At 46.4% G+C, this 16,446-nt stretch overlaps 1 protein-coding gene across 1 annotated transcript; it reads right to left on the bottom strand.

Moving 5' to 3' along the window:
* Positions 1-13,190: 13,190 nt before the first annotated feature.
* Positions 13,191-15,612, bottom strand: GADD45B (growth arrest and DNA damage inducible beta). Its single transcript, XM_074304236.1, has 4 exons — positions 15,167-15,612; positions 14,818-14,919; positions 14,415-14,637; positions 13,191-14,017 (listed from the first exon to the last, which is right to left on the bottom strand). Exons 1-4 carry the CDS (start codon positions 15,208-15,210, stop codon positions 13,904-13,906), a joined length of 483 nt encoding a protein of 160 aa, XP_074160337.1. The 5' UTR covers positions 15,211-15,612; the 3' UTR covers positions 13,191-13,903.
* Between the last annotated feature and the right edge of the window lie 834 nt (positions 15,613-16,446).

Raw genomic sequence — 16,446 nt, 5'->3', positions numbered from 1 at the left:
AGGGGAGTCTGGAGAGAAAGAGACTTTAAAGCAGGGTCCTGGAGGCCTGGGAGGGAGCCCAGCTTGCAGGCCTGCTCCTTCTCAGCCCCTGGGTTTCCTTGTCTGCAAAATGGAAAACAATCCCTGCTCTGCAGTGCTCACCAAGGTGGGGAAGTGTCCGGCCGGACATCCAAGGGCTGTGACTGTGGGACGTGCGTGTGTTTGTACACCTACCACCCACCGGGACCATATGGGGCGCTCCCCGGCCGGGGGCTCCCTGGTACCAGGCCTGAGGTTTCACTAGGAGCCCATTAAACCAGGGCAGCACCTTCTGAAACGGAGGCCTTAACTGTGGGAGCTGGGTGGGGACCACAGCACAGCGTGTTTGCCCTCTCTGTTATTTGTTTGCATTTTGTTTTCCTTCTCATTTTTTCCCCTTTTTGATCCAATTTTTCTTGTGCAGCAAGATAACTGTATAAACATATATACATATATTTCATTTAACATATACTTTAACATATTTAACATGTATGGGACAACCTGCCATCTAGGAGAGGGGGGGGAATAAGAGGAAAAGTTGGAACAGAAGGTTTGGCAAGGGTCAGTGTTGAAAGATTACCCATGCATATGCTTTGTTGTTTTGTTTTGTTTTTTTAATAATTTTTTATTATAAGATAATTGGGTAATTTTTCAGCATTGACAACTGCTGATTGGCCAGGTTTATACAGATTACATAGGTTATACAGAGTCCCAAGAGATTGGGACTCTCTTCTCAGAAGGCCTTCCTTAGGTTTTCCCAGAAGCCTTTGACTGCCAAAGGGGCCTGTGAGCCGGGAACCCCACTGTGGGGCCTTGACACCCTAAAAGTGATTCGTGTCAACTTCCCACCAAGAAACCCAAGGCCCAGAGACTAGAGCTCTCACCCCTCCCCTGCTGTCCTCAGGGGCGCTGCCCTGACAGTGGGCCCTGAAGCCCGGCTTTCTCAGCCCCAGGCTCACCAAAGGATGACGCTTTTCTTGGGTGGACATCAGTCTACTGAGAGGCTGTGTGTCAGTGAGAGAACAGGCAGGCCTGAGAGCCAGGAAGTTCTGAGTTCAAATCCACCCTGACTGTCTAACTCTTGATATCCAATAGACAAATTTCAAAGATTCCAAGTAACAGAGTACCGGCTGGCTCCTGTTGGTGAGGGAAGATCTCCATGTCAATGAAATTGCAGGTAGCTGTAGTCCCTAAACTCTGCATTCATCCGGCTCTGGGTGTCTGTGAATGTGTGCAAGAATGGCCCACAGCCAGGAGCAGACCCTGATAGGTCCCCAACTCTTATTATTTAAAACCCATTTAAAGGTAAACAGGACTGGCAGGCGTCCAGATCATTTCTCCAAGAGACACAAAACCCCGGTCAGGCTAACATGGAAATGTTTAACTTGATTGTACACATATAACTTATATCAGATTGCTTGTGGTCTTGGGGAGCAGAGAGGGAAAAAAATTGAAACTCAAAATTTTAACAAAAATGAATATCAAAACCCATCTTTACATGTAATTGAGAAACAAAACAAAACAAAACACTGTTAAGTGAAAACAAGCTAATAGATAAATAGATAAATCCCTGCTCAGAAGGACCATCCGTCAATCAATTCCTGAGTCTTTTCTGAAGCACTTTCCTGTATTTGAACCTTTGCCCTGGCTGGTCCCATGATTGGCATGGGGGCCCCTCCTTAGCAGCACCTCTTAGGATGCTTCATGCAAAATCATCTTTCTTGGGCATCGTCTGATTGTGCCATTGGTGTATTCAAAAACTGGTGGCTCCCCTTTGTTTCAGACAATAAACTCCTTGAATTCCTTTGGCATTCGAAGCCCTTCCTAATCGGGTACCACTCATCTTTCCATCTTTATCTCATCCACCGCCCCGCTATGCTCTCTTATATGCCCCACAAACTAGTACAACTGGACAGCTCTCCACGTGCCATATTAGCTTCCCTCTGGCTATGTCGGAGGTCTACCTTTCTCTCTCCCTCACTCTCTTCCCTCCTCCTTCTCCTCCCCCGCCTCCTTCTTTTCTTCTCCTTCTTCTTCTCCTTTCTTCTTGTTTTCCTTCTCCTTCTTCTCCTCTCTCTCTCTCTCTCTCTCTTTTCTTTTTCATTCCTGCCCATCTCTTTGAACCCAGTTCCCGCAGGGTGCCTTCCCTGCTCTGTTCTTACTGAACACAATGGCTCTATTTGTGACTCTCACCTTCCCTTCTCTCTGCAAACCCCTGCATGGGAATAGTCTTGCGTGTGCCCTCCCCCTACAGGAACAGGAGCTCTTATTCAGGGAAGACTGTGATCTTCAAAATTTTTATCTCCTTGAGCTCCTAGTCCAGCATTTGTCCGGGTTAATGAGCACTCAGTAGGCCTTAATAAGTATTTGTTGTATTGTCTTGTATTCAAGGCAAAGGGCCCTGAATTTCTATAGATCAGAAGATCTAGACTCAGTTTTGTCCTCTGTTAAATGGGATTATAATCCCTGCCCAGGTGTGTCTGAGAGTGTTTGTTATTTTGAGGATCAGAAGAGCTGGATGTGAAATCACCTTCTCATTGTTGTGGCTCCTCTGTCCTCAGGAGGGAAGGGCAGCCTTCAGACCAAGCTCCCCAGGGGCCTCTTTGATTATGAAACCAGACCAAAGGCCTGAGAGAAGGCCAGTTAGTATATACACAGACTCTCAGGAGTGTGGGGGAGGGGAGAGACAGTTCTTGCCCACAAAGTCCTTATGGTCTAGCTAGGAAGATATGGAGGTCACATGGAAGGCAATGTCTTACACAGATCCTATTAAGTCAAGTGTACCATGACCCAGCACAGGAAGGGCTTCCTTCCGGGGGTGTGTCTTGAGGCAAGTCCACTTGCAATGACTTAATGGACAGAAACAACTGCAAGGCAATATGGGGTGATATACAGAGCACTGGGCTCAAAGTCCGAAAAACCTGGGTTCAAATTTTACTTCAGATACCTACACCCCAGGGATACAACCCTGAGCAAGTGGTTTCACCTCCCTGGTGCCTCAGTTTCCTCATCTGTAGAATTCAAGGCTTGGAGTAAATGGCCTCTGAGGGCCTTGTTCAGATCTAAATCTGTGGTCTTTTAATCTTAAATAGGAAGAGCAAAGGGAAGTCCAAGCACATAATGAAATCATGTCAAGCAATCAGGGAAGGCTGCTCACAAAATGTGCTCTCCCGCCTGGAGAGACTGAACTGATGCTGAGTGAAAGCTGCAGGACCAGGAGATCATCGTACATGGCAACAAGATTATACGATGATCAGTTCTGACGGACGTGGCTCTTTTCAACAATGAGATGATTCAAACCAGTTCCTCTTGTTTAGTGATGAAGCCATCTACACCCAGAGAGAACTGAATAGGAACTGAATGTGGATCACAACAGAGCATTTTTACTTCTTTTGTTGTTGTTTGCTTGAATTTTATTTTCTTTCTCATTTTTTTCCCCTTTTGATTTTTCTTGTGCAGCAAGATGATTGTATAAATACGTATGCATATGCTGGAACTCTGTCTTCCCAGAAATCAGCCAGAGTCAGGATCATTAAACGTCTTTATTCTTGATCTTTACCGTCCCCTCCAACACCAGGTCACAAGTGCGAGAGAGCGTGAGTTTCACGACCCAAGTTTCTCTTACTCCTCCTACACAAGTCACTTCCCCGTCTTTGTCCCATCAAGTCAGCACAGAACAGCTGGGGAGGGTCAACCTTCAAACAAGTTAATAGGGAACCGTCCAATTGGAAATTAGTCTCACGTGCTTCATTATCCAAGTGCATTGCTCAGTTCTAGCCCTTTACATGCATATATTAGATTTACATATATTTTAAATAAATATGTATATATAAAAAACTGGGGGGAAAGTGCCCTCTGAGTTTGGTTTTGGGGGCTGTGAGATCAAAGGAGTGGCAAGAAGGAAGCTATGGGGCAGAGTGCAGGTTGGCAGTCCTCCAGAGGAGGGGAGTGCTGGGGGGGGGGGGGTTTCAGGGATTGGCAAAGCCTTATGGCTGAATGGGATGAGCTGGTTTGAGAAGGAAGGAAGGAGAGATGACAGATGAAAAGAGCATTCAATGTGTGTGTGTATGCATGTGCATGTGCCCAACCATACATGTACACGTGTTGCATGTCTGCAGGTTCAAGAGGAAGGCAGTTGTAGACATGGGTAATGCACAGATTCACAAAATCTTAGCCTCCTTCTTTCTCTCCCCAACTGAGCCCACCACCACTCCACAAGCTATCCTCTATTTCCCTCTTCCCTTGCAGGGCTCCGCTCCTAGAAAAAGACCTCAATTTTTATAGGTCCATAGCTTTAGAACTGGAAAGAATCTCGAAGGCCTTAGATTCCAGCTCCCTCATGGAATAGATAAGGAACAGAGAGTGCAAACTGCCTTGCCAGGGGTCCCATGGCTCAGTTCCTTTCCAGTTACTCCTCAATTCTTTAGACTTTACCAGTAAATGTCTTCCATCTGTCACCATTCTCAATTTGAAGGGCTGTAATGAAAAAGGACTTTAATAATTAATGTTTTCCCACTACCAAGTCTGTATTCTAAAGAGAGTAAAGAAAAGGGAGAAAGACCTATTTGTACAAAAATATTTGTAGCAGCTCTTTTTGTGATGGCAAAGAACTGGAAATCGAGAGGATGATCATCAATTGGGCAATGACTGAACAAGTTGTGGTGCATGATCAATACTGTAGTGCTACAAGAAATGACAAGCAGGATGCTTTCTGAAAAACCTTAGACTTATCTAAACTGATGCAAAGAGAAGTGAGAACCAGGAGATCCTTGTACACAATAACAGCAATATGGTGTAGATCTCAAAACAATGCTCCAAGACAATTCCCAAGAATTTATAATGAAAAATGCTACCTATCTCCAGAGCAAGAACTGATAAATTCCAAGTGCAGATTGAAGTACACTTTTTTGACTTTCATTATTTCTCATGGTTTGGTGTAGATTTTTTTTCTTTTGCAACATGACTAACATGGAAATATGTTTTGCATGACTTCACATGTTAAAATCAATATCATATGCTTGTCTCTTCAATGAAAGGGGAAGGAGGGAACGAGAGAATTGGGAACTCAAAATTTTAAAAAATGAATGCTAAAAATGTTTTAAAAGTAATTGGGAAATATTTGATGAAATAAATAAACATATTTTAAAAAGCAATGTTACCTCTGAGTCTGGGGCAGGGGACCCGCTATACAAGAGATTTTCAACTAAAGACTGTATGATCACTTTTTGGATATATTGAAAAATGCAGATACTAGTTGAACTAGATGGATTCTGGAATCTCTTCCAACTCTGAAATTATATGGGTCTATCATCTTTCTCTTTCTCCATGACTTTTTCATGACATTTTATATGGACTTAACCTTTACACTTGTGATCCAATTTGTATTATAGGCCTATTTTATATCTATCTTATTTTCCTTTTTTAGACTACAAGCTCTTTGACAGTAAGATCCATGGGTGACTTCATCTAGGAAAGCAAAGCACCCAGAACTTACTGCAGGGCCTTCTATATAGGAAGTCCCTCCTTCATCAATGATTGTTAAATCACATTGAGATACTTGAATGTCCCAAGCCAAAGAGTATAAATTTAGCATGATTGGCAGAATAAAACTATGTGGATTCTTGAACCTGGAAATTCCACCAACATCTCAAGTTCAACATTTTTACCATATTAGATGGTGATTAAATGAAAAGGGTACTAGGATTTAAAGAATCTGCGACTATTCTAGAAAGCAATTTGAGATGATACCCCCAAATTTGCTAAAATGTATATACATTGTGATGCATCAAGATCACTTCTAGGCCTAGAAATACCCTCCAAAAGAGATTGAAGAAATAGGGAAAAGACCTATATGTCCATAAATTTGTAGCCCCTTTCTCTATTTGGTGACAAAGGACTGAAAATGGTGAAGATATTCATCAATTGGGATATGGCTGAATAAATTATGATATATGAATACAATGAAATACAAATATAAGAAGCCATGAAGGGGATGATTTCAGAAAAACCTGGGAGGACTTACAAACTGATGCAAAGTAAAGAAAGCAGAACTTGGACAACAATTACTGCAGGAACAATAATATTGTAAAGAAAATTAATCAGGAAAGATGTTAACTATGGTCAGCACAATGACCAATCACAATTCCAGAGGATGCATGACAAAACATTTTATCTGCTTCCAGAAAGAGAATAGATGGATTCAGTGCAAATTGAAGCACATTTTCTGTTTCTAACAAAAAACTATGTCTAAATAGGAAATGTATTTTTGCATGACCATGTATATTTCTAAAGGGTTCTATTTTACTTGCCTTCTCAATAAATGGGAGAAGAGGGAAAGAATTTAGAATTAAAAATATAAATTAGTTGGGGGGAAAAGTTAGGTTATAGGAAAACCTATATGAACTGATGTAAAGTGAAATGAACAAAACTAGGAAAACAATTTATGCATTAACAACATTGTTAAAAAAAAAAAACAAACAAACAAAAAAACAAGACTCAAGAACTTTAATCAGTGCAATGGGCTACCATGATTCCAGCAGATCAGTGATACAAAGTGCTACTTACCTCTTGGGATGGACTAATTACAAAATGAGACACACATTTCTAGACATGGCCACTATGGGAATCTATTTTGTTTGACGCTGTGTATTTATTGCAAGGGTTTTAGTTTTCTTTTCTCTTCAGTGTAGTGGAAGTGAAAAGTGGAAGTGAAGAAAAAGTAAATGCTTAATAATTGGGGAAAAAAAAAATAAAGAGACCTGGGCTTGAATCAGGGAAAGCTTTGTAGAGAAGATAGTTATTGGATGGGATCTTGAAGGATGGTGGTTTCATAAGTAGATTTGGGGATGGCAGTGTGAAAGCTAAAAGACTCAACTGTAAATCAGGGGAAAATAACAAGATCATCTAGTCCAATGCCCTCCTTTTACAAACAAGAAAACTTGGGCTGGGAAAGGAAACTGGGCTTGCCCAAGATCACACATGAAAATGAAAGAGCCAAAATTTGAACCCTGGTCTTCTAACTCCACATTCCAAAAAGTTCCTTCTCCCAAGCTACCTTCTGATTCATTTTCTTACCTATAAACTAGAGGAGGGGTGGCGGTATTAGACTGGATTATCTCTGAGGTTCTTTCCATTTTTAAATCAGGAATAAAGGTATGTAGGAAGGGGGAAGCCAGATTCTGGACAACCTTGAATTCCAGAATGAAAAGTTTGCATCTTTTTTTTTTCCCATGGGAACCATCAGATTCAAGCCTGCACCCAATGGCATAATGCACTTTAAAAGAAACCCCCCCCATCCCCTCAAAGTTAAAATAAACTGTTTGGAGCCATGTGAGAGTCAGTCAGGACACAGTAGGTTGTATTGAACCTGAGGTGGAAGGATTTCTTAGATGCCCAGCCTCAGGTCAGTCTGTTCTCCATTTGGGGATCAATTGGACCATCTATAAAAGGATGGAGCTGAATGAGATAGATGAGGAGCTCTTAACCCAGGATGGGTAAACTTGCAATCTAAAAAAATTTTGAAATTTTTATTTCAATTTAATTAGTTCTCTTTGTAGTTTTGTGTCTTTTAATTTATTCATTTAAAAATATGGCACTGAAAAACCAGGAGATTATTATACACAGCAACGATAAGATTATACAAAGATCAATTCTGATGGACGCTGCTCTTTTCAACAATGAGATGACTGAAGAATGATCTTGTGATAGAGAGAGCCATCTGCAACCAGAGAGAGGACTGTGGGGACTGAGTGTGGACTCAACAGAGTATTTTCACCTTTTTTTTGTTGTTTGCATTTTATTTTCTTTCTCATTTTTTTCCTTTTTGATCTGATTTTTCTTGTGCAGAAAGATAAATATGGAAACATGAATAGAAGAATTGCACATTTAATATATGTTGAATTACTTGCCATCTAGGGGAGGGGTTAGGAGGAAGGAGGGGGGGAATTTGGAACACAAGGTTTTGCAAGAGTGAATGTTCACTCTTTGCAGATGATATGATGGTATACTTAGAGAACCCCAGATATTCTAATAAAAAGTTATTAGAAATAATTCACAACTTTAGCAAAGTTGCTGGATACAAAGTAAATCCACATAAATTCCCAGCATTTTTATACATCACCAACAAAATGCAATAGCAAGAGATACAAAGAGAAATTCCATTCAAAATAACTGTCGAGAGTATAAAATATTTGGGAATCCGTCTACCAAAGAAAAGTCAGGAATTATGTGAGCAAAATTACAAAACACTTGCCACAAAAATAAAGTCAGACTTAAATAATTGGAAAGACATTCAGTGCTCGTGGATAGGCCAAGCGAATATAATAAAGATGACAATATTCCCCAAACTAATCTATTTATTTAGTGCTATACCAATCAGACTCCCAAGAAACTATTTTAATGACTTAGAAAAAATAACAACAAAATTCATCTGGAAGAATAAAAGGTCGAGAATTTCAAGGGAATTAATGAAAAAAAAGTCAGATGAAGGTGGTCTAGGTATACCTGATCTAAAGCTATATGATAAAGCAGCAGTCACCAAAACCATTTGGTATTGGCTAAGAAATAGACCAGTCGATCAGTGGAACAGATTAGGTACAAAGGACAAAAAAGGGTACATCTATAGCAATCTAGTCTTTGACAAACCCAAAGATAACAACATTAGGGATAAAAATTCATTATTTGGAAAAAACTGTTGGGAAAATTGGAAATTAGTATGGCAGAAACTAGATATGGATCCACACTTAACACCATATACCAAGATAAGATCAAAATGGGTCCATGATTTAGGCATAAAGAATGAGATCATAAATAGATTAGAGGAACAGAGGATAGACTACCTCTCAGACCTGTGGAGGAGGAAGGAATTTATGACCAGAAGAGAACTAGAGATCATTATTGATCACAAAATAGAAAATTTTGATTATATCAAATTAAAAAGCTTTTGTACAAACAAAACTAATGCAGACAAGATTAGAAGGGAAGTAACAAATTGGGAAAATATTTTTACAGTTAAAGGTTCTGATAAAGGTCTCATTTCCAAAATATATAGAGAACTGACCATAATTTATAAGAAATCAAACCAATCTCCAATTTATAAATGGCCAAAGGATATGAACAGACAATTCTCAGATGAAGAAATTGAAACTATATCCACTCACATGAAAGAGTGTTCCAAATCACTACTGATCAGAGAAATGCAAATTAAGACCACTTTGAGATACCATTACACACCTGTCAGATTGGCTAAGATGACAGGAACAAATAATGATGAATGTTGGAGGGGATGTGGGAAAACTGGGACACTGGTACATGGTTGGTGGAGTTGTGAAAGAATCCAGCCATTCTGGAGAGCAATTTGGAACTATGCCCAAAAAGTTATCAAACTGTGCATACCCTTTGACCCAGCAGTGCTACTACTGGGCTTATATCCCAAAGAAATACTAAAGAGCGGAAAGGGACCTGTATGTGCCAAAATGTTTGTGGCAGCTCTTTTTGTTGTAGCTAGAAACTGGAAGATGAATGGATGTCCATCAGTTGGAGAATGGTTGGGTAAATTGTGGTACATGAAGGTTATGGAATATTATTGCTCTGTAAGAAATGACCAGCAGGAGGAATACAGAGAGGCCTGGAGAGACTTAAATCAACTGATGCTGAGTGAAATGAGCAGAACCAGAAGATCACTGTACACTTCAATGCTGTATGAAGAAGTATTCTGATGGAAGTGGAAATCTTCAACATAAAGAAGAGCCAACTCACTTCCAGTTGATCAATGATGGACAGAAACAACTACACCCAGAGAAGGAACACTGGGAAGTGAATGTAAATTGTTAGCACTACTGTCTATCTACCCAGGTCACTTATACCTTCGGAATCTACTTAATGTGCAACAAGAAAATGGTATTTACACACATATATTGTATCTAGGTTATATTGTAACACATGTAAAATGTATGGGATTGCCTGTCATGGGGGGAGGGAGTGGAGGGAAGGAGGGGATAATTTGGAAAAATGAATACAAGGGATAATGTTATAAAAAATTACTCATGCATATATACTGTCAAAAAATTATAATTATAAAATTAATAAATTGAAAAATTATCCTTGCATATGTTTTGAAAATAAGCTTTGGGGCAGCTAAGTGGTGCAGTGGTTAGAGCACCGGCCCTGAAGTTAGGAGGATCTGAGTTCAAATGTGATCTCAGATACTTCCTAGCCATGTGACCCTGGGCAAATCACTTAACCTCAATTGCCTCAGCAAAAAAAAAAAAAAAGGAAAGGAAAAAGCTTTAACAAAAACAAAAGAAAATTTAAAAAACAAACACGGTGCTGGGTTCACCAGACCTTCAAAAGAGTTCAAGACACACATAGTGCAGCAGCAGCCGTAGAGTACAATGGGGCGGCAGCAGCACTAACCACACCACGGTAATGATAGCTAGCATTTGTAACACTTTAAGATTTGCAATGAATTGCACAACTATTTCTCCTTGGATACTCACAACAACCCTGGAAGGGTTACAGTGAGCACCCAAGGGGGAGAATCCCTGAGCCGGACGGTCCCTGAGGTCCCCGCAGCCCCAGACCCTCTGTTCTTATCTTTATTTACCCGAGTGCGCTCTCCTCTCCTCCACACAGCAGGAGGGCTCCCTGCCCCCACGCCCCATGCCCCGGGTTCCTGGGCCCTGCTCAGTTCCCACTCACGGCTCTTCCTCTCCTCGCTCCCCTCCCCCACCCGGAGGCCCGATTCTTTGGTCCCTGCCTTTCTCCCTTGATGAGTGTGTCTCTGTCACCTCGCGCTTCCCCCACCTCTGACTCCTCAGCCTTCGGGCCGAGCCGCGTGTGTGCGTGGGAAGCTACGGGAGAGCCGAGGAGGGACCCCGTGTTCTGCGCGGCCGGCTCATTTGAGTGTGACTCACTCGCGGGGGCTTCACTCTGGGGCTTTCCTCGGGGCGCCCACGCAGGGCTCAGTGAAAAGGTCGGGATGGAGAGAAGAGGGAGGAGGGAAAGGGTACGTGCTACCAGATGCGCCCTCGTCCTGCCTCCTGGCCCTCCCCGTCAGCCCCCCCATTCTCACCCCTCCCCCATTCTCCCCCTTCCCCCCATTCTCACCCCTCCCCCATTCTAACCCCTCCACAGAGCGCGAACTCAGACCTCCTCTGGGAACTTCCCTGGGCTTTTCCCTCCACTCCGGTGCAAAGAGAAGGGGGACCAGGTTAAGGTGTTTGGGACCAAGGTAGCCTGGGCTGAGACCGAAGAGTCCCATAGACTCCTGGGACCCGGAAGCAGTCTCAGAAACCGTCATTTGGCAGATAGGAAAACCGACGCCTAGAGAAAGGGACTGGCACCGGAGTGGCAGCGAGCAGTGGCAGACGCGGCCCCAAAGCTGGCTCTCTGGGATCCGGCACTTGGAGAGCTAAATGTTTTCCAAGGAAACACCGTGTTCCAGGACAGAGCGGACAACCTCACAGCCCTAGGCAAATAACAATAATAATGGGGATGAAAATAATAATAAGCAGGGGAGCTGTTTAAGTAGGCAGGGCACTGATTCTGAAGGCAAAAGGCCGGGGTCCAAACTCCGGCTTGGCCGCTGATCTGTAGATCAGTCCCACTTGGGGCCACTTAACCTCCTCTCGACTGTAAATGTAGGAGGTCACACTGGAGGTCTTCTAGGTCTCTTCCAGTTCCGTGCGAGCAGAGAGGATGGATCCCGGAGCTTGTTACAGGCAGAAGCGCAGCAAAGGGGCTGGGGTGCCTTTCGGAGCTGTCCTAAGTACCTTGTTCCCACCCCAGGTTCTCAGTGGAACTTCTAAAAACATGAGATTATTAGGATTGGAGGTGTGAAATAAATGGCTCTTAGAACATCGGGTGCCAGAGCTAGGAGGGGCTCATTGGAGCTTCTAAAAATATTAGGTTATTAGAATTTGAGGTGTGAAATAAAGGGCTCTTAGAACACAGGGTGCCAGAGCTGGGAGGGTCCTTAGAACATTCCGGGTGATTCAGCTCCAGAACTCCTTTCTAGGACCTTTCTTGATTCTCCACCCCTCCCATCTCCCTTCACCCCCTCACGTCCCTACTGTACCACACCGACCTAGAACTGGTTTCCCTTCCCTCTCAGCCCCCACATCTCAAAACGGAATGTGCAATAGTCTGGAAGTGGGGAGTCCCCTCCCTCCCTCCGGGGTGTTCAACCTGTCTCTCTTCCTACAGGGCATACTGGGCATAAAAGGCATTCTGAAAAGGCAGGTATGACCCGGGCCTCCCATGAAAGAGCCAGCAGCTGCAGGAGTTTGAGGAGGGGACGGGCCCAATCTGGAGGCCAGGACTGCTGGGGGAGTGAGGGGGGAATTAAGAAGAGTCCACAAAAGCAGTTTCAGTTTCAGGGCTAACTGAAACAGTCCTCTAAGCCCAGCCTCCCATCTCTCTGCACCGGAGATTCTGCAGAGTTGGCGGGGAGGGGCAGGAGGGATGAATGCCTATCTCCCCACCCCCATGCAGCCTACCACCTGTGTGACCACGTCTCTGGGCCATTTTCCCATCTGTAAACATCTGGACCAAATGATCTCAGATCCACCGCCTTCTACTTCTAAGATCTCATGAAAAGATTCTGGACTTTTAGCCTCAGGTCTGCCCACTAATTCTGCTACCAGACCTTGGCTGGGCAAGTCCCTTCCCCCCAGAGCTCGTTTCTCCATTTGCAAGCAAGGGAGATAAAGAATGGGGGCGGGGAGGGAAGGGGGCAGTTGGGCTGTCTGCGGTAGATTTGCCACCTCTTCAATTTTGAGTTCTGCCTAATTGAGAACGGGGCAGACGCCAAAGGAGACAGTATATTCTAAGGCAGGACTCACGGGGCACACGCCACCGTGCAGAGTTGCTGAGTTTCGCAATAAACCGGTCTTTTAATTGCAGTGCTAAGGGGAGAGGGAGGGTTAAGAGAAGAGAGGAGGGGAAAAAAAAGAGTTAGGCCTTTGTTATTAGTTTGAGGCCTTGGCGCCGACCACAGAAACTGCAGTGTTTTTGCAAACGCGCAGCAAGTTACTCCTGAAGTGGTTTTTAACAGGGAGTTAAGACTTCCTGGTCTAAGGCTGCAGGACAACATTCAGTTGAGCTCCCCATGGGGCAGCTCAGCCGTGAAAGAGACTGGGGGAGGGGACAGGAGAGCAGACAAGTACAGGAGCCAGTGTGCAGAAATTTATTACCAAACCAGCGTGAGACACACACACACACAAAAAAAAAAAATATAGAGAGATATATAGAAACTTCTTCTCAAACGGCTCGATTAGTGCAATAACATAAAAATATATAATATATATATTGTTTGCAGACTGGGAGCTCGAAGTACACAGCAGCAGCAGCAGCCCGACCCGGGCTCCCGGCTCAGTAGGTCTCTCTCTCTTTAGACCTCCCACCATCAAGTCTCGGTTGCAAAGGCCAACTCCCATTTGCAACAGTAAAAGGCCATCGTGGCCGGCCGGAGGGGCAGCCCGGAGGGACAAGCTCTTCTGGTCTCCATGCACAGTCCCTTCTCGGTGGGGGAAGGCAGGTCCTTCTGGCTAATTCCCCGACCCGGTCCCTGGACTCCAGGCCTCCCTGGGTTCCACAACCCCATTGTCACCTTCTCGCTCTGGCCAGTGGATCTTCCTGAGGCTGACACAGTCCCACCTCTCAGCTCTGTCATTCCTGACCCCAGGTGACCTAGACATCCCTAGGTCCTGACAGAGGTTCCAGGTGTTTCTTCTCTCCATTTCAGCCAGAACATTCTGTCCCTTACACCTCTTCCCGACAGTGGTCTTGATGGTTGGATTCTGGTGCGGTTTGGGAAGGGGGGGGTGTTTTTTTGTTTTTAAATGTGTCTGCAGGGCAGCAATTTTCCACGTTTTGGGGAAGGCTATCAGCGCTCCTGGAGGGAGATGTTGGGGAGCCACTGGTTGTTCTCTCGGCTTTCCTCGCAGTAGCTAGCCACTTCTACCAGCCCATGGCTCTTCCATGAATCAGTATGAGGATTCTGAGGAGGGGAAAGAAAAAAAAAAGAGCATTAGGCTAAGGAGGCCCAAGTAAGCAGCACTCTTCCCTCCCCCCCTCCCCCATTCAGAAAAACAAGGCCCATCCCAAAATAGCACGGAGTTATGAGTTATGGGCCTGGCTGGGCGGGGATACCCTGGGCACCTGGCCCATGGGTGCCCGGAAGTAGCTCAGTGCTGAGCTGGCCAGGGCACGAGATGCCCTCTCTTCGAGCCAGATGGCAAGGCATGGAATTCTGAGCCCTGTCTCCCCACCTCCTTCTTCGAACCTTGTTGACAAACAAAATAACTTCTCTCTCACAGCAGGCCCTGCAGGTCTCTATCTATTTGTCCCGTTGCTAAGTAACCCCGGCCCAAGCTAGGGAGGGCAGGTTCACCCACCGTGACCAGCAGGCAGTGCAGATCCCGGGTCTCCTCGCTGTCCTCCGTGGGCCCCGGCTCCCCCAGAAGCTCGGCCAGTCTCCTCATCCCAGACACCCGGACTATGTCTATGTCGTTGTCACAGCAAAAGGCTTGGATCAACGTGAAGTGGATCTGCAAGGCGATGTCATCCTCCTCGTCCTCATCGATAGCCAAGAGGCAAAGGACCACGCTGTCCGGGTCCCTAAACACGGGGAGGGGGAGGAGAAAAGGGGAGAAAGGTGAGCACCCTGAGAGTAGGGAAGGAGCTTGGGGGCGTGCTGCAAAACTGCCCCTGCAGTCCGGGGGCTGTGCACCGGGGAGTCGGCCCCCACCGCCCACCGGCCCCCACCCCGCAGTACGAAAAAGACAGGCAGAAACTCACACATTCATCAGCTTAGCCGACTCATACACGCCCACTGTCAGGCGGTCCTGGCGCTGCGCCGCTACGAGCAGCTCCTCCACCGCATTGCTCACCGTCTGCATCCTGGGGAGAAACCGAGGCACAGAGCGTGAGAGAGCGGAAAGGGCGGTGGGACAGGGAAGGGGGGGCTGGCGCGGATAGCGCCCCCTCCCCCGTGGGCGCCGGGGGGAGGCAAAGGGACGGGTCCGCGGCCCCGCGCGGCGGCAAGGCGGCAACACCGGGAGCTCCTGGCCAGCCCAAGGAGGTCGGCGGAGCCTGGGACATCTGGCCCACGGGACGGGAGGGAGTTCGGCCCCCGCCGGACACTCACTTCTGAGCCGCACTCTCGCAAGCCACGACTTCTTCCAAGGTCATGGTGCAATTGTAATCCACAGTGGACGGAGCCCCTAGATCAGCCGGAAACAGGGGAGCCGAAACCGTGAAGCCCAAATCCCCCGAGCCTGGAGCCAGCGGTGCCTCCGTCCCGCGGGAGGAGAAGGCGGCGGCGGCGGCAGCGGCAGCCAGGAGTCCCGGGCTCAGGACGCCGGAGCGACGAAGAGAAAACGCGTCCCCCCAAACAATCTCGGAAAAAGCCAGATCTCCAGCAATGCAAGTAATCCCGCTGGCGAGCACGCCAGAAGCAGCGAATTCGGCGGCGTTAAATCCAGGGTAAGGGCGCAACGGCCGACAGCTCCCGAGCTCTGCTCCCGCGAGCGCCGCCGCGCCCTCCTTATATCGCCTTCGTCGGGAAAGGGGCGCGGCCTCCCCGAGCCTTGGGCTGCATTCACTGGCCGCCGGATCGACGAAAATGAAGGCAGTTCTGACGTGATTGGCTCGGCGCGCGGAGCGCAGGCGGTTTGGGGCGGACTCGGATCTCCCCCGGGGTAACCCCACGTGGGGGCTGGAGGCGCGGGAGGGGGGAGGGGGTAGCTGAGAACTTTTTTTTTTTTTTTTTTTTTTTTTTTTTTTTTTTTAAAAGAAGGAGGTTTCGAGTGAATTTCCCGGCAGCGGCTCCCAGTTTCTGCACGGGATTTCCACCGCGCGGCGAGTGCATGTGATTTTGCAGAAAGCTGCTTTCCGGAAGAAGAGAGCAGTCTCGGTGACACCATTGCAGCCCTCCTGGCAAGCCCATGGCCCAGTTCCCCTCATTCCCTGCACCGGGCCAGAATTTCCAAAGGCAGTTTGGGCCGGACTCCCAGCCCGCTTCTGGCTTCTTGTTCCCGGGTCCGGGGGAACCCAGTTAGACCCAGCCAGTTCCTCTGCAGGGCGCCCTTCCCCACGCTGCAGCTGGAGCCTAAGCGGGGTGGGGTGGGGGGGGGAGGGTTGGAAATAATCATGCGCGTTAAGTTTATAAAGTCCTAAATCCCCTCCCCCCTTTCCTGCCCAAATGGGGTGGACTTCAAGGTTTACAAAATAAAGCGCTTCTCCCCACACCAGCCCAGGGCTACTTAGCGGTGCAAGTGCGAGCGCCCGCATTTCACAGGCGAAGAAACTGTCTGACAAGTGTCCTGCCAGTGCTCCCAGAGGGTGCACTCCCAGAGTCATGCAAGTGGGGGTTAGTTTCATTTTACAGTTGGGGAAACTGAGACTCGGGGCAGGGAGCCGCTTGCC

Source organism: Sminthopsis crassicaudata, chromosome 1 (assembly GCF_048593235.1).
Source record: "Sminthopsis crassicaudata isolate SCR6 chromosome 1, ASM4859323v1, whole genome shotgun sequence".
Taxonomy (NCBI): Eukaryota; Metazoa; Chordata; class Mammalia; order Dasyuromorphia; family Dasyuridae; genus Sminthopsis; species Sminthopsis crassicaudata.
The sequence above is the reverse complement of the archived record's forward strand: the minus strand, read 5'-3'. Positions and strand labels throughout refer to the sequence as shown.

Excerpts from the sequence above, each read along its gene's own strand:
- GADD45B (XM_074304236.1), bottom strand. The coding sequence starts at position 15,210 with ATGACCTTGGAAGAAGTCGTGGCTTGCGAGAGTGCGGCTCAGAA. Across the intron at positions 14,920-15,166 it reads TGCGAGAGTGCGGCTCAGAA|GATGCAGACGGTGAGCAATG; the intron begins GTGAGTGTCCGG and ends GTTTCTCCCCAG. Across the intron at positions 14,018-14,414 it reads TGCACTGCCTGCTGGTCACG|AATCCTCATACTGATTCATG; the intron begins GTGGGTGAACCT and ends TCCCCTCCTCAG.